Below are 16,723 nucleotides of genomic sequence, written 5' to 3'. Positions count from 1 at the left end.
AGTCCCCGATAGAGGGTTCCCGATGGGGTCTTCATTCCTGTGACAAAAGAGTGCTCCTCGCATGCACAAGGGATGACCTTGTGTGTGTGTAGCTGCCCTGTCAGTTCCCAGCTCAGAGCCTGTAGAAGCTCAGATGGTGACAGGAAAAGTGACAGAAGCACAGAGCACCCCCTTTGCACCTTCCTCCATGGCCTAGTCTGACTTGAATGTCCCCATCCAGCAAGCTGAGGCCCCAGGACGCCCGCCTGGCACATGCAGCACCACCAAGGCCAGTCCTGTATGTCCAGGGGAGCAGGAGCCGTCCCATCACAGCATCCGGATGTGGAGACACAAGTCCTCACCAATAGGCCAGAAGCCCTCTGGTTTGGGTTCCTCTTACAGCCATTCCCTGGAATCACTGTCTTGGGGTCAAACATTTTGGGAACTAGACCAGTGTAGTAGATAATTGTCATCCGTGGCCATCCAGATCTTTGAAAACCCTCTCTACATTCCCCATGAGTCCTGTCTCTCCAAGGTAGAAGCCACGTGCCCAGACTCCCTTGCAGCCAGGGTACAGACATGTGACCTGGGTTCCACCAAGCAGACTCGCCCAGGCAAGACCTGAATTCAGAAGTGAGCGACATGCACGAGGCACTTGCCCTTCTGGGAGCATGGGGTGGAGGCATGTGGGCCTTCTGGGGCGGCAGTGGTGGAGGTTTTGGTGCCCAATGATAGCAGTGTTTCTGCTAGAGCAGCTCTGGTGATGGGGCTGGTCATGATTCCTAGCTCTCTATTCCTCCCCCAAATACTACCTAATATTCAGTATTCCCTTTAATAAACTCCTTTCCAGCTTAAAGTCGCTGTTGCTTGCAACTCAGCATCCTGACTGATAAAATCAGGGAAATGTGCTGAGTCCAGGGCACAAGGTAAGCAGGCAGCAGGCGCTGGAGGTACCAATATCAGGGAGCAGGCAGACAGCAAGTGAGAGAATGGCTATCTGATTAGCAGGGCTGGGTAGCCCCCAGTTGTCACTTCAACTGGCCTGGAATTCCCTCTCACCAAGAGTGTCTGCTCCCTGCTCCCCAGAGCAGAGACCCAGGGCCATTTGCTGTGGACTGGCCTTGTGGGAAGACCTTATTTTTCACAACGGCGGTAACACAGCACTGAGAAAGAACCCAGACTCTGGAGTTGGAGATGCCATATATAAAATACCACTTCAAGGTTGGCACACTACTACTGTTGTCACTGCGCAGTGGTTCATCCCATCATAATCCACATGTGTTTCTCAGTAAACCTGGACTCAGCTTTGAGACCGGTGCAACCTCAAGACGGCACCGCCTGTCCCTGAGGGTTCCCTCCCTGCTGCAGAGCCCACCTTGCAGCTCCACCTGCACGGGTCCGTTTGTGGCTGGGATGCCATTTGACAGATGTGTCGTTTCACTCTCCTCCACCAGCACCACCCGAGCAGGTAGCCCGCTTTGAGTTTTGCTGTTTTGGGGGAAAGGGTAGGACAGAAAGCCTGCAAGCCATTCTGCCTTTTGTTCATCCAGGGCCAAAGTCTCAGGAAACCTAGGGAGGTTTGCAGAGGAGGAGAAAGAAAAGGTGAGCGAGAGTGGATGCAGGGTTTCAGCCAGAAGCTGGGGGGTGGGTGGAGGAGCGAGCCTTTGGCCTCCCCAGTCTGCAGAGCAGAAGGAGGTTCCACCAAGACATGGGGGGCGGGGGTGGTGAGGTCAGCCCTGCCCTTGCCCTCTCCTCATTGTGTGGCTCTAAATGTAGGAAGTCTTCTTGGGGTTGAGCTGAAACCCAGATCAGGGCTGGGGTCAGAGGGTAAATTACACACTTGAGGTCACAGGGTTAAACTGCTTCCCCACACAGAGCACCATTATGCCCAGCATCCTGCCCGCCTCCCCCCCTACTCCTCCCCCGGAGGTGTTTCCCTCTCCTGGGCCTGGCCAGTTCCACCTTCCCTGCCCATCACTTCCATCCTGGGGTCCCCCACCCCCCATCCTCTTATATTTTCCTAAGGATTCAGGCACATGGCTTTCAGCAGATATTATGGAGGGGCTGTTCTGGACATGGCCTTGTGCTAGGTGCCGAGTTTCAGCGAGACCCCAGAGGGTAAAATTGAGATCCAGTAGTTCCCTGCCCTTGGAAAAGGATGTGACCTCAGAGAGCAGGGGAGCGTGGAAGGAGATGTGGAAACCGAGCCACAGAATCTTAGAGCTGAGTGGAACTTGGAACACTCCTTTCCAGGCCCGGCTGGCTCCACATGGGGAAGCCGAGGCCCAGAGAGGAGAGGTAAGGTGCCAAGGTCAAATGTTGGGTGGCGCCCGGTGGCAGAAGCCGCGCATCTGGGGCTATACTGGCACTGAAGGGTGCTTCCCTGGGACTGTGAGCCGAGTTCCCAAGGTTGGAGCGACTTGTGTCTGTTGGGGGGGGGGTCGCCTCCAGGGCTCCTGAGAGGAAGGGAGGCTCGAAGCAAGGTGGGGAGTGATCTGGGGATTGCGGGACGGTAGGGCCGCGCACCCGTCCCCCGCCATGCGTGGCGCGCCCGGCGAAGGGGCTGGCGAGCAGGTGGGGTCCTGCGGGGGCCCGCGCGTGGGGGCCGGGCCGGGGGGGGGGCGGGGTGAGTCACGGCCCGCCCGCTCCCATTGTGCGGCCCGGCGGCGGCGGCGGCGGCGGAGCTGCGGAGCCGAGCGCGAGGAGGAGGAGCCGCGGGCTGCGGGCTCCGGCGCCTGCGTCTGCCCGGCCGGCCCGCTCATCGCGGCCGCGGGCGCCCCCCGGCCGCCGGCCCTGCGCGGCCACAAGCCCGGGAGCGAGCGCGGGGGGGATGGGGCGCGGCGGCCGGCGCGGGCCCCGCACGCTCCGGAGCCCCGAGGTACCGCAGGGCGGGGCGGGGCTGGGCGGGCGCACGGGCCAGGGCCGGGGCCCCGGTGTCCCGCGTGGCGGGGCCTCGGATCGGCACTCGCTCGGGCGGGGGATCGGGCTCCGGGGAGAGAGAGGGGATGGCCGCCCGAGGATCCTGACCCCGCCCTCCTCCCCCAGGGCTCTCCACTAGGTCCCTGCAGCGCCCCCTTCTTCTCACCCGGGTCACGGGTCCCCCAGTGAGCCAGACCCTCCCAAGCTGTCTCTCCGGCCATGGCCAACGGAGTGATCCCGCCGCCCGGGGGCGCCTCCCCCCTACCCCAGGTGACTGACGCGCGCGGGGGTGGGAAGAGGAGGGGCAGAGACCCCAAGGAGGAGAGGGGCGTCCTCTGGCCGACCCTGGGACCCCCAGATCCAGGGATGGAGCTGGGCCGGGGGGTATAGAGAAAGAGGAGGCCTTTTGGTATTTTTCAGATCTGTTGCCCCCTCTCTCCCAAGCCTGGGGCCCAGGGAGAAGGGGCTGTAGAAGATGGAGCCTGCTGGTCTCCCCAGCCCCCACCCAGGACCTGGAGTTGGGGTGGGTGTGGGGTGTTCACGGGTCAAGGGTCCTTAGGAGAGGCTGTCTGCGTCTGCAGGTCCGGGTGCCCTTGGAGGAGCCCCCTCTGAGTCCAGACATGGAGGAGGAGGATGATGACTTGGGCAAGACCTTGGCTGTGAGCAGGTTTGGGGACCTCATCAGCAAGCCCCCGGCCTGGGACCCCGAGAAGCCCAGCCGCAGCTACAGCGAGCGGGACTTTGAGTGTGGGTAGCCTGGGGACCCCTAGTGTGGCCGCCCTCACCACCATCACCTTCATTGCCACCATCACCGTGCTCACCACTGGCTTGGTCACCCAGTGCCATCTTGTGCTGGACGCTGTGCTGGACGCTGTGCGGGGCCACCATGCCATGTTAAGTCATCCTGCCTTACTCACCCATCGCCTGTCCGCCTGCCAGGGGAGCCGGGCCCCAGACGCAGGGGAGATGTAGGAAGACTGGCCTGAGGCCTCCCTCAGTGACCTTCATCTTCCCCAAGGCTCTGCCATACCCTTGGCCCTGCTCTCTGCATCCTCATCTCCCCTCCTTAGCTCTTCTGCCTCTACCCTTCCCTTCCTTGCTATATCATGTCCTCCTATCCAGCTCTCCTCCTCTTTCATGACCTCCCCTCTCCATTACTCCCATTCCCCGACTCTACCAGGCCTTACCAATGACAGGACATGGACACAGGTGTCGGGGGGAGCCTGGCTCTGGAGGAGGGACTAGGGTGCCCTTGTTTGAGGTCTTGGGCTAGATTAAGGTGTGTGCTCCTAGGGTGGTGAGGGGCCCCCTTCTGCTGGGGGGCCCCAACCGGCTCTCCTGCACCCCCAGTTCACCGGCACACATCCCACCACACCCACCACCCGCTCTCGGCGCGCCTGCCTCCACCCCACAAGATGCGGCGAACGCCCCCCACCTCTGCGCGGCAAGCCAGGAGGAAGAGGAGGAAGGAGAAAACCTCTGCTCCCCCCTCTGAGGGGACCCCTCCCATCCAGGAGGAGGGGGGAGCCGGAGTGGATGAGGAGGAGGAAGAGGAGGAGGAAGAGGAAGGGGAATCTGAGGCAGAGCCTGTGGAGCCCCCACCCTCAGGGTCCCCCGAGAAAGCAAAGGTAGGGGTCTGTCCCCACAGGAGGGCTGGCTGCGCAGGGGGGCCACGGCAGAGGGGCCAGGCTGAGTGGGGGGTTGGGGGCAGAGTTGGGGCAGGAGCCCAGGGCACGTCCGTCCGTCTGTCTGGTTGGTTTGTCCACAGTTCTCCATTGGAAGTGACGAGGATGACAGTCCCGGCCCCCCGGGGAGGGCTGCCTTCACCAAGCCCCTGCCCTTGGTGGGCCCACGCTCCGACAAGAGCCCCCAGCACTTGGTCAGGTACTGGCGCCAGCCCGGCCTTGAGCAGGTCCCAGGCTCCTTCCTGACCTTGGGGAGTGTCCCTAGCTCTGATCCAGAAAAGAAGAGAGGAGGAAAGGAGAGGGGGCAGAGAAGGTGGCAAGGGGCCTCTTCTCTGTCCACATGATTGACAAGGAGGAGAGAAGCAGAAGGCGGACAGGGAGAGTCCTCCGGGAGAGAGGGTGTCAGAGTGAAGAGGAGGCCCCGGATAGAGAGGAAGGGGGGACCAGTGCCATGGGGGCAGGAAGGTGGAGGGGAGCTCCGTTCTCTGCCCAGGAGCCTGTGTCTGGTGTCCAGGAGGCCACTCCAGGCCCCACCCCAAGCTGGGGGAGGGCAAAGGAAGCCCCGACCTGGCCCTTCTCCACTGTGGTTCCCTGTGAAGTCCAAGGCTGCCATGTTGCCTCCTCAGCTCCCCCAGCCCCCGGGCCCGGGCCTCCCGAGTCGCCGGGGAGAAGAGCCGGCCCTGGAGCCCACTGGCCAGCTATGACCTGCGGGAGCGGCTGTGCCCAGGCAGTGCCCTCGGCGGCCCTGGTGGCCCAGAGCAGCAGGTGCCCACAGACGAGGCGGAGGCCCAGATGCTGGGCTCCGCAGACCTGGATGACATGAAGAGTGAGTGACACCCTGGGGCAGCCCCCGCGGCCCACCCCCAGCCTGTGAGGGGCCTTGGAGAGGCTCTGTGCTCCCCGCCCCGGGGCTGAGTCCCCTCTGCAGCATCCCTGTCTGATGGCATGTGGCCAGTGATGGGGAGCTCACTCTCTCTCTAAGCCACCTCTCTGGCTGCCAGAGTTGAGATTTCCCTCTGTCCTTCTGTCCTGATTCTGTCCTCTGAGTCACCCCTGGGATAAGGCGGCCACCTCTTCCACGTGATGTTTGGGGACATCATTATATCCCCCCTCCCCCATAGCTCCCCTTCTCAGGACAAACTCTTTTCACTCCCTTTGGACCAGCCCCCTGAGTCTGAGCCCGTCTGCCAGGCCCTGCTGCTCCCTGTGTTGGGGCCCCCATCCCATCCCATCACCCTCGGCTGGGCCTGGCTGTGATCTTGGCACATTCTTTCCATCTTATCAGCACCCTGGTTTCTGTGCCACCTGTCATCACCCACGGGGCTCTGTGCCCAGGCCAGGGGCATCACTGACCCCACCCTCCTCCCCCTTGGAACCACAGTGTGTGGGCGAGGGTGGGGGGGAGAGCTTTGAGCTCAATACGTCATGGAAAGTTGCCAGGGCCTGAGGACAGGGACAGGAACAATCCGATGGCAGCAGCAGTGGTGGCAGGATGGGGGGGGCAGGGGGAGGGCGTGTTTACAGACCCAGAGTGGGGGCTAGAAGCAGCCGGGAGCAAGCCTGGGGACGTGGGGAGTTGGGGTCGGAGGCCTGGCCACCTCCAGCTCTGGCTGGACACAGACCACTCCTGTCCAGGCTCCCACCTCTCAGGAGAGCCGGGGCTCTGGGAGGGAGCAGGGGCTGAGGCCTCGGCTGTTGGGAGAATGACGAGCCCACTGGAGGAGGTCACGGAGCCCAACAGGGCGCCAAGCCCTGGGCCCAGGGACGCTGAGGGCCAGGGCCATGGGAGGGCTCCAGCTCCTAGCCCTCGAGACTCGCTGGCCTCAGAGGACTTAGAGATGTTTGTGCTGGACCTTGAGGACTATGACCTGAGGGAGTCCACCAGGGGCCAGCTGAGCCCTGTGGCAGGGGGACCAGCTTGTGAGTAACTGGGCTGCTGGCCTTTCCCCAGCTGCTGGCCTGGAAGGGGCAGGTGGGGAGGAAAGGAGAGAAGCTTGGCCTGAGTCTGTCCAATGTGTACCTGTGGAGGGAGATGTGGGTACCCAGAGACACCACAGGGAAAGTGCGCGGGTCTTGGGGTCTGGCCACTCCATGTGGGTCGTGGCGCTCCAGAGTGAGAGGCAGTGGCCATGGCAGGAGCTGTGGACTGAGCTGGGGTCTGCCTTTTTACCGTGGCTTGGCTAGGGGTCTTCTGCAAGACTTAAGGCTAGTCTTTCCCCCTCTCTGGGCCTCAGTGTCCTTATTTAGGAAATGGCCACACTGGACTGGGTGGTCCTGTTGGCATGGCCCTTGGGTGACTGTGGTGCCCACCAAGTAGCCTGGCTGGGCAGAGCAGGGGGCTGGAGGGGCTGACCAGGACCCCATGCCCCGAGCTGGACCCCTGGGACTCCCAAGCCCCCCTTCTTTGCAGGTCACCGGCTGGAGGACAACCCGGGTGTGCGTCGGCACCTGGTAAAGAAGCCGTCCCGGACGCAGGGTGGGCGGGGCAGCCCCGGGGGCCTGGCCCCCATCCTGCGCAGGAAGAAGAAGAAGAAGAAGCTGGACCGGAGGCCTCATGAGGTACCGGACCCCCAGGGAGTGGGCCCGCAGCTTCCTCTCACCTCTCCTCCGCAGAGCCTCCTTTCCCTTCCTCCGCGCCTTGCCCTCGCGGTGTCCCCAGGACAGCCGGTCCCACTTGGTGGTCCCCAGGCCCTCATGCTCGGCGCCCACCCAGGTGTTTGTGGAGCTGAACGAGCTGATGCTGGACCGAAGCCAGGAGCCGCACTGGCGGGAGACGGCCCGCTGGATCAAGTTTGAGGAGGACGTGGAGGAGGAGACAGAGCGCTGGGGGAAGCCCCATGTGGCCTCGCTCTCCTTCCGCAGCCTCCTGGAGCTCAGGAGGACCCTCGCCCACGGTAGGGGCCCCGCAGGCCTGGCCCTGGGGCTGCACGCCCTCTTCCCAGGCCGCAGTGTGCGGCCCGTGCCAGGCTGCCCCGCTCCCGGGGACTCCTCCCTGGAGGGCCCAGGCGAGGTCTGGCTGCCACCTGGGGACGTGGAGTCCAACTGCCTGCGCAGCCGTAAGCTCTGAGCGGCAGGGCTGTGCTGCTGGTACCTGGCCCTGTACCTGGGCAAAGGAGGCATCAGTCCCCACTCAGGAAATCGACAGATGACTCCCTTCCCTGGGTGAGGAGGGGCCGTGCCTTGCTCTCCTGCTCCCTTTTCACATCCCCCTGTTGGGCCGGGCTCATTGCCTGGGGCGGGGGGCTTGCCTCACCCCGCACCTTTGCCTGCCTAGGGAGAGGGGAGCAGAACGGCTGGGAGTGGTTTTTTCCTATCTGATGAGACCATACTCCCTCCCCTGACTGTGCCCGCAGGAGCTGCCCTCCTGGACCTGGAGCAGACTACTCTGCCAGGCATTGCACATCTCGTGGTGGAGACCATGATTGTGTCCGACCAGATCCGGCCGGAGGACAGGGCCAGTGTGCTTCGCACCCTGCTCCTGAAACACAGGTGCTGGGGTGGGGTCCCTGGGAGGGGGCTTTCTAGTTCAGCTGCCCCTCCAGGAGCACAGACTCTGCTTGAATACCCCAAGTGATGGGGAGCTCACTCCTCATTCATCTTTGGGCAGCACCAGCCATTAGAAAGTTCTTTCTTACACTGAGGCAGAAGGGATGGAGGCCCCTGGCCCTCCATTTCTCACTTCCTCATGACCTCAGTTCACCAAGGGCCTCTCCTCCTAACCCACCTTGCCCCCTTTGCCCTCTTCTAGCCATCCCAATGATGACAAGGACAGTGGCTTCTTTCCCCGAAACCCGTCCAGCTCCAGTGTGAACTCGGTCCTGGGGAATCATCACCCCACCCCCAGTCACGGCCCTGACGGTGCGGTGCCTACCATGGCCGATGACCTGGGGGAGCCAGCCCCGCTCTGGCCTCACGACCCTGATGCCAAGGAGGTCAGTCGCCTTGTTCTGCCCTGAGCTGGGGGACGGGAGGGCGTCCAGCTTCACCCGAGGCCACCCATGAGGCTTCCTTGAGCAGGTCGGGGAGGCGGGATGCCCGGCGCCATTCTGGGCCTGTGGCGGATCTATAGACACACGCACGGGGGCCCCTGTCCTGGAGAAACAGGAGGTTTAGTTGGGGTGATGAGGCAGACCTGGGGGAGCCTTTTAAACAAGATAAGGCTGGGGGGGCGGGGTTGGAGGAGGGGCCCACATCCCTGGCTGGTCCCCTCTGATGTGGGGCCCAGCGACAGTCCCTACCCTGGCTGAGGAGGCAGAAAGCAGGGCCCGGATCCAGGGGTTGGAGGGCAGAGTCCAGGGCTGGAGCAAGGGATGGGAGGGCCTGCCACGGCCTCCGGTCTGGGTCCCAGCCCTATTCCAGTTCTGCGTCCTCAGAAGCCCCTCCACATGCCTGGGGGAGACAGTCACCGGGGGAAAAGCCTGAAGCTGCTGGAGAAGATCCCCGAGGATGCTGAGGCCACTGTGGTGCTCGTGGGTGAGGAGGGCCAAGCGCTGGGGGCTGGGGCTCCAGGGGGTGGGCGCCTCCACCGGGTCTGCTTGTCTGCAGTTCTGGCCTGTAGGCTGCCTCTTCTGGCCCCAGCTGGGCTCCCATGTGGCCCCCTGCTCTTCCTCACAACTGGTCTGGCCCCCAGCCCTTTCTTCCCCAGTCCCCTGCCTGCTTCCCCTCCCGTTTTCTGCTATCTTGGACTGCTGCTAGTCCATATAGCTTCTTGGCGAGGATTAGAAAAAAGCACCCCTTCCTTAAGACCCTTCGATTTCCATCTGTTGGTAAATTGTAATAAATATACAAATATATAAATGAATAGGGCTCCTGTAGATTGGGGTTTCCGTATGCAGTGCGCAACCTGCTCAACTCTACATGGTGGCCCCGGGTAGCCCATCCAGGGCCTGCCTTGACCTCTCCCCTTTGCTCAGTGCCCTGGGCCTTACTCTCCCCTGCAGGCTGTGTGCCTTTCTTGGAGCAGCCGGCGGCAGCCTTTGTGCGACTGAACGAGGCTGTCCTCTTGGAGTCCGTGCTTGAGGTCCCTGTGCCGGTTCGCTTCCTCTTTGTGATGCTGGGGCCCAGCCACACCAGCACTGACTACCACGAGCTCGGGCGCTCCATTGCCACCCTTATGTCTGACAAGGTGGGCACTCCAGGCCTGTTCCCCTGCGCCCTCCTCGTTCCCTGTCTCTCTCATTGCCTCGGGCGGTGCCCATGGATGCAAGGGTGCTGGAGGCCCTCAGGGGCAGAGATGGTGCCCTGGGGTGGTGGTGGAGGGAGCTGTTGGCCGAGGGGAGGAAAGGGAGCCCAGCGTTGGGGCCGTGGGAGGGGGAGGTGGTTGCAGGGGGAGAAAAAGCCCAGACCCCCCACGTTTTGGATGTGACATGAGACTTGAACGGGAGGGCTGGATGTGGTGGTCTTTGCTGTGTCTTCTCCTGGGCTTGGACTTGCTGGTGCTCTAGCTGGGGGTGATGTGAATACTCACCAACCTGTGGGGTGAGAAGGGTTCTGGAAGCTCCTGCTGTGCCGGGTGGGACCCCTTAGTCTCTGTGTTGTGGAAAAGTCTGGAGGCTCCCAGGGGAGTAGAGGGCACGGGGGTCCAGGGCTGTGGCTGCGTGATGGCCAGCAGGGACGTGACAACTGGACTAGACCCATGTGTGTGGCTGAGTGTCCACTCTGCCTCTGCCTCTGCGATGGCCCACCGCCTCCTCCCGAAGCCCCCTCCCAGGGGCTCCCTGAGCTGCTAAGCCCCTGCCTCTCCTGCCGCCAGCTGTTTCACGAGGCTGCCTACCAGGCTGACGACCGGCAGGACCTCCTAAGCGCCATCAGTGAGTTCCTGGACGGCAGCATCGTGATCCCGCCATCTGAGGTGGAGGGGCGCGATCTGCTGCGCTCCGTGGCTGCCTTCCAGCGCGAGCTGCTGCGGAAGCGGCGAGAGAGGGAACAGACCAAAGTCGAGATGACCACCCGGGGCGGTTACACAGCCCCTGGGAAAGGTCAGACCCTTTGGGGCCCAGAGTCCCCCGCAGACATGCTCCCTACGCGGCTCCTAAGGCCGTGCCCCAGGCTGGGAAGGAGTGAGCCCGGGGTCCCCGAGCAGGAGAGTGTGGTCTGTTCCAGCAGCCCCTTGTTCCCCCAGAACTGTCTGTGGAGTTGGGTGGCTCTGAGGCGACCCCTGAAGATGACCCCCTGCTGCGGACTGGCTCAGTGTTCGGGGGGCTCATCCGGGATGTGAAGCGCCGCTACCCGCACTACCCCAGCGACCTGCGTGATGCCTTGCACTCCCAGTGTGTGGCCGCTGTGCTCTTTATCTACTTCGCTGCCCTCAGCCCTGCCATCACCTTTGGGGGGCTGCTAGGTGAGGGTGAGGGGATCGCTTTCGGGGGGCTGCTAGAGGAGGTGGGGGGAAGAGGTGAGGCGACCAGCTGGGGGGAGGGGAGGAGAGGTGAGGGGGCGCAGTGTCACCTGCAAGGTTTCTGGGTCAGGGTGTCCCAATGATCACCTCAGGGGGCTGATGGGTGGGAGGGGCTAGTCCCCAGTGTGACCATCTTGAGGAGCTGCTGGGATCCCAGTGGTCACTTTAAGGGGGCTAGAGAGTGAGGAGGGCAGGAGGGGTGCAAGGGGTCAGGGATCCTTGTGGGGGCTGGTGGTGAGGGGCAGGAGCGATGGGGGTGGGGGGCTGCTTGGTTCTTGGTGGATGTCCAGGTTAAGGGATGCTAGAGGAGGAAGAGGGGCTGGGTCAGGGCTGTCCCGCTGACCCTCACCTACCCCAGGGGAGAAGACCGAGGGGCTGATGGGCGTGTCCGAGCTGATCGTGTCCACGGCTGTGCTTGGCGTCCTCTTCTCTCTGCTGGGAGCCCAGCCGCTGCTTGTGGTTGGCTTCTCAGGGCCACTGCTCGTCTTCGAAGAAGCCTTCTTCAAGGTGTCCACCCTGCCTGCTTGTCCCCAGGGATCACTTGCCCATCTCTCTGTCCCTTGGCCCAGGCGACAAGTCCCTGCCGTCTCTCCCTCTTCCCCTTTGGAGTTCACCTCCCGCCACCCTGGGGGCCCTGACGTCCAGGGCAGGCCGCTGTGTAACCTCCCCTCCCTCTCTGCCGCTAGTTCTGCCGAGCCCAGGACCTGGAGTACCTCACCGGCCGGGTCTGGGTTGGCCTCTGGCTGGTGGTCTTCGTCCTTGCCCTGGTGGCCGCTGAAGGCAGCTTCCTGGTCCGCTATATCTCGCCTTTCACCCAGGAGATCTTTGCCTTCCTCATCTCGCTCATTTTCATCTACGAGACCTTCCACAAGCTCTACAAGGTGGAGGTCCAGAGAGGTCTTGGGGGTGGGTGGAGATGGGGGCTGGGCAGTGCCCTTAGGAGGACAGCATGGGAGGGGGCGGCAAGGAGCATTGGGGGCAGACGGGACAAGGAGGGTGCTCTGTTGAGTGTGGGTATGGGGGTCGGGGACACCCTGGGCTAGGTCGGAGTTGAGGGGAGGGAGTCAGACCCAGAAGTTGCTGGTCAGCACTCCGGGATTCCCCTACATAGGTATGTGACGTGAAGGGGGGTGGGGCACTGTCGGTGCCACAGGGCCCGGTGTCCTTGGGTGGCCGTTTGTAGAGGGGTGGGTGTGTGTGAGATGTAGCTGGATGTGCTGTGTTCCTGCTGCCTGGTCGGGTATGTGAGAGGCCAGCCCTCTCCCTCGCAGGTGTGCTGATGGTGATAAAATCAGGGTCACCTACCCAGGTGAGCCATAGGGCAACCTCGCAACCCACACAGGTGTTCACGGAGCACCCACTGCTGCCCTTCTACCCCCCGGAGGGGGCATCGGAGGCTGGGCTGGATGTGAATGGGACTGCCCTGCCACCCACCGAGGGGCCACCAGGCCCGAGGAACCAGCCAAACACGGCTCTGCTGTCCCTCATCCTGATGCTCGGGACCTTTCTCATCGCCTTCTTCCTACGCAAGTTCAGGAATAGCCGCTTCTTGGGTGGCAAGGTGCGTGGCTGCCAGGTGTGCGGCCTGGGGAGCCCCCATGCGTCCCCCTCAGTTCCTGCTGTCACCGCCTGGCTCTGCTTCAGAGAGGGGCTGCCCCTTCTCTCCGTCAACCCATGGACCTAAACCAAGTCTGTGCAGCCCCCACCCCGTCATGAGCCTCAGAGAAGTTTAATCAGGAGAGGATGTCCTCCTGGGCTGGCCTGGCACCTGGGGGGTTTAAAGGGGCCGGTTGAGGGACTTCTGGCTCCAGCTCAGACCAAAGGGAGGTTGGGGTAATAGCCCCCGTGTTAGTCTCCTGACCTCACCTCTGCCTTCTGTTCCCTTGCCCCGGTTGGCCTGTCTCTCCAGGCTCGCCGCATCATCGGGGATTTTGGCATCCCCATCTCCATTCTGGTGATGGTCCTGGTAGATTACTCCATCACAGACACCTACACACAGGTGAGTGAGCCTCGACCCCCTCTGGCAGCTGGTTCTCATCCCAGGGCCTTGAGAGAGAGGCCACGACACATCGCCATCCCCCAGCAGCCAAGGTCGGGGCTGGGACCAGCTTTCCTTGTGGAGCGGCTGTCACCTGCTGGGGCCCTCCTGGGGTAGGGGTGCTGGGGGTTTTAGAAGGAGCTGTGTGGTCCAGCCAAGTTGGCCAGCCAGGGCGTCTGAGGCCGTGTGTGTGACCGTTAGTCAAGAATCCTGGAGGAGCAGGTGTAAGGCTGGGGGGAGAAGGACAGTTGTCCCCACAGCAGGTCTCCTGACAGCTCCAGGGCTCGGGGAGAAAGTATGTCATTTCCCTGCCTTCTACCGGACCCTCGGAGGGACAGTGACTTTGGAGGATACAAAACGAATTTTCCCTAAACCCGTTCACACCCAAATTCCCCGGAGCCCTGGTCTTGGGGACACCGAGCTTGGTGGGAGCGGCTGCTGCGTGGGGTTCCCAGCATGGGGAGCCCGTGTCCCTGAACCCTGTCTCCTGCCGGCCATGCAGAAGCTGACGGTGCCCACGGGGCTCTCGGTGACCTCCCCCCATAAGCGCACGTGGTTCATCCCACCCCTGGGCAGTGCCCGTCCTTTCCCGCCCTGGATGATGGTGGCAGCCGCCGTCCCCGCTCTCCTGGTCCTCATCCTGATCTTCATGGAGACACAGATCACTGCGTGAGAGGGCTGGGGAGCTCCGGGGAGGAGTGGGGGGCAGTGGGCTTGGCGGCAGGGGGTACCTGCATCTGGGGCATGGTTTCCCTGGGGTGCTCTGGCGTGGTAGCCATCTGTTGCTGCCACCATGTGCAGGGTGGCACTTGACAGTCCTCAGAACACTCTGGCAGTATGTTCTCACACCCAGTGATGCTCACATGTATCTCATTTTGGTTAAACCACAATAACGTGGTGAGATCTGGCATCTGGCTTTTGTGGTATTTTAAGTATCTACAGTATGGGAACTTGGCTCAAATTTGCTTCCATGTGAGAGCTTCAATTTGGGAACTTGGAGGAGGAAGCTGGCAGGTCCTGGGGAGAGCTCTTCTCTGCGTGTCCCCGCCCCCCACCCTGTCCCTGTTGCGTGGGCCTGGCCCTGCCTCCAGCCACTCACCGCGCTGCCTGGCCTCTCCCCGCAGGCTTATCGTCAGCCAGAAGGCCCGGAGGCTCCTCAAAGGCTCCGGCTTCCACCTGGACCTGCTTCTGATTGGCTCCCTGGGCGGCCTCTGTGGGCTGTTTGGGCTGCCCTGGCTCACGGCCGCCACCGTCCGCTCAGTCACCCATGTCAACGCGTTGACCGTCATGCGCACCGCCATCGCACCCGGTGAGAAGCCCCAGATCCAGGAGGTGCGGGAGCAGCGGGTCACCGGCGTGCTCATCGCCAGCCTCGTGGGTGAGAACATGCACCTTGCAAGGCCCCAGCGCCCGCCCCACAGACTTGCCTTCTTGGGTCCCATGGCCTTACATTCATTCTCTATCCCAGGCGTGACCCGGGTCCCTTCAGAATCTCAAAATGCATCCAGTCTAGCCCCCGCCCTGCCCCCCAAACCTGCTTCTTGACATTCATGAGCCCTTTTTTCCACCGAGCCCTTTCCTGGTGCTCTATCCTGCTCCGTGTTCTCTTATTCATGGTGATGATGCCCAGCTGATCAGTCAGATGGTCCCTGTCCCCTCCTCACCAGGCCTGTCCATCGTCATGGGGGCTGTGCTGCGCCGGATCCCGTTGGCCGTGCTCTTTGGGATTTTCCTGTACATGGGGGTCACGTCACTGTCTGGTATCCAGCTGTCCCAGCGTCTGTTGCTCATCCTCATGCCAGCCAAACACCATCCCGAGCAGCCCTACGTGACCAAGGTAGGGCCAGGAGGCATGGAGGTGGGGAGCTGGGGTGATGGGAGGGGTCCGAGGGATCCCTGGGCTGGAGATGGACCGGAAGACTGTGAAGGATAAGTTGGGACCTGGGGAGCCGAGTCCCCAAAGATGGTGGGAGCAGGCCGGGCGCTGTATAGTGAGACCCGGTGCCTGGTCCCCAGGTGAAGACGTGGCGGATGCACCTGTTCACCTGCATCCAGCTGGGCTGCATTGCGCTGCTCTGGGTGGTCAAGTCCACGGCGGCCTCTCTCGCCTTCCCCTTCCTGCTGCTGCTTACGGTGCCTCTGAGGCGTTGTCTGCTGCCCCGGCTCTTCCAGGAGAGGGAGCTGCAGGCGGTAAGGGATGTGTTTGGGGCAGTTGTGGGGGGCTGGCCTCTGGAATCAGGGGGACCTGGGCACCAATCTCTGCTGGCATCTGCTAACTGAGTGACTGCAGGCAAGGTACCTAACCTGGAGTCTAACTTCCGTCTGTATAATGGGGCTGAGCATAGGTTCTGCCTTCCAGGGGTGTTGGGGGGATGAAACTAATCCAGGTAAAGCACTGAGTGCGATGGTTTGGTGTGAAGTGAGCACAGGGCTGCTGCCGACAGTTGTGTAGGTTGTGCCCTGAACAAAAGCCCAGGGACGAGTTGGGGTGGGGTGGCGCTGAAGTTTGTCCTGAGCCCTGTTTTGGTCACCTAGAGGAAAGGGCATATTTTCAAAACCGTCCACCCAAACATGGTGTGTACAAAGGTACCGAGGACCTAGGAGTGGCCCCAGGAAGGCACTTCATATGTGGTAGCTGCTATTGTTATTATTAGGAGGTGTCGCTGGGGAGTGACTGGAGGTTTTGGCCAGAGAGATGTGCTTCCACTGGGGTCACGCTCCCTGCAGACAGTGAGGCCTGGAAAGGTCTGGGATCAGTGAGGGCTGCTGGCTGGAGGAGGAGCTGAGGAACGGGAGGGGTGAGTCTGCCTCCCAGCCTCTCCCAACCTTCTGCTCCCTTTGCAGCTGGACTCGGAGGATGCTGAACCGAACTTCGACGAGGACGGCCAGGACGAGTACAACGAGCTGCACATGCCCGTGTGATCCTGCAACAGGTTGCCCCTCAGAGACCCCGACACCTTAGTGACCGACACCAGGGCCCCGTCAGAGCCCAGCCCCGGGGCCAGCGGGCTCCTCACGACCCAGAGACGTGCCTGGAACCACTGCAGATGCCACGGCCAGAGTGGCCCCCTGACTCTGCCCGGGGCACTGACCTCATCTCACCTGGGCCCTTCCACAGACCAGACCGGCGCAGGCTTTGAGCTCATTATAACCACACTCCTTGTCTTGTGTCTGCCTCACTTTCTTGGTGCCATCTCTAGTTTCTCAGGTCATGCTTAACCATCTGGAATTGGAAGAATTGGAAGCATTCTATTTCCAGGGTCACCAAAACCTGGGGAGAAGTCTGAGGCAAGGACAGAGAGTTCTTGGGGGAAAGGGAGAGAATGGAGATCACAGAAGGTCAGAGCTGGGCCTTATCATCACCCTCTGGAGCCCCTTCAAGTACAGCTGAAGAGCAGGAGGCTCAAGGTCTCGCTCAAGGTCACATGCCCTTAATCCAGCCCCTGCTTGGAAGAGGGAGTGTGGAGGAGGGAAGCGGGAGGAGCTTGTCTGCTGTAGCTACTGGGGAAATCAGAGCGTCCCCAACGGGCCCGCAGAGGGGAATGGAAAATCTTTATCTTCTTTTCCTGATCCCTGGCATGCCCAGGAGCAGGAACCTAGCCCAATCCCCCAGACGCCAGGGTGGTGCTGGATCTGGGGTCCCTGGACCGTTTTAGATTCTCCCGGCTTAAAAGAGAGGCAGTTCTGGGATTCCTGAGGCCACTC

The 16,723-nt window shown here is 62.2% G+C and overlaps 1 protein-coding gene across 4 annotated transcripts; it reads left to right on the top strand.

The window, feature by feature from the left end:
• Positions 1 to 2,162: 2,162 nt before the first annotated feature.
• SLC4A3 (solute carrier family 4 member 3) lies at positions 2,163 to 16,186 on the top strand. Of its 4 annotated transcripts, none has more exons than XM_070489657.1 (23): positions 2,163 to 2,277; positions 3,025 to 3,168; positions 3,480 to 3,645; positions 4,249 to 4,526; positions 4,667 to 4,782; positions 5,210 to 5,409; positions 6,994 to 7,142; positions 7,297 to 7,477; positions 7,937 to 8,072; positions 8,332 to 8,515; positions 8,957 to 9,056; positions 9,524 to 9,708; positions 10,336 to 10,561; positions 10,705 to 10,923; positions 11,339 to 11,487; positions 11,667 to 11,861; positions 12,323 to 12,541; positions 12,890 to 12,979; positions 13,521 to 13,687; positions 14,143 to 14,396; positions 14,686 to 14,855; positions 15,035 to 15,208; positions 15,863 to 16,186. In XM_070489657.1, the coding sequence occupies exons 2-23, from the start codon at positions 3,118 to 3,120 to the stop codon at positions 15,938 to 15,940; spliced, it is 3,687 nt and encodes a 1,228-aa protein (XP_070345758.1). In that variant the 5' UTR covers positions 2,163 to 2,277; positions 3,025 to 3,117; the 3' UTR covers positions 15,941 to 16,186. The 4 variants fall into 4 exon arrangements, with proteins under 4 accessions (XP_070345758.1, XP_070345757.1, XP_044607382.2 ...); XM_070489656.1 differs by lacking the exon at positions 2,163 to 2,277 and adding an exon at positions 2,425 to 2,553; XM_044751447.2 differs by lacking the exon at positions 2,163 to 2,277 and adding an exon at positions 2,719 to 2,857.
• The last annotated feature ends 537 nt before the right edge of the window (positions 16,187 to 16,723 follow it).

This window comes from Equus asinus, chromosome 19 (genome assembly GCF_041296235.1).
Source record: "Equus asinus isolate D_3611 breed Donkey chromosome 19, EquAss-T2T_v2, whole genome shotgun sequence".
Lineage (NCBI taxonomy): Eukaryota > Metazoa > Chordata > Mammalia > Perissodactyla > Equidae > Equus > Equus asinus.
Note: the sequence above shows the minus strand (reverse complement) of the source record. Positions and strands in the feature narration are given on the sequence as shown.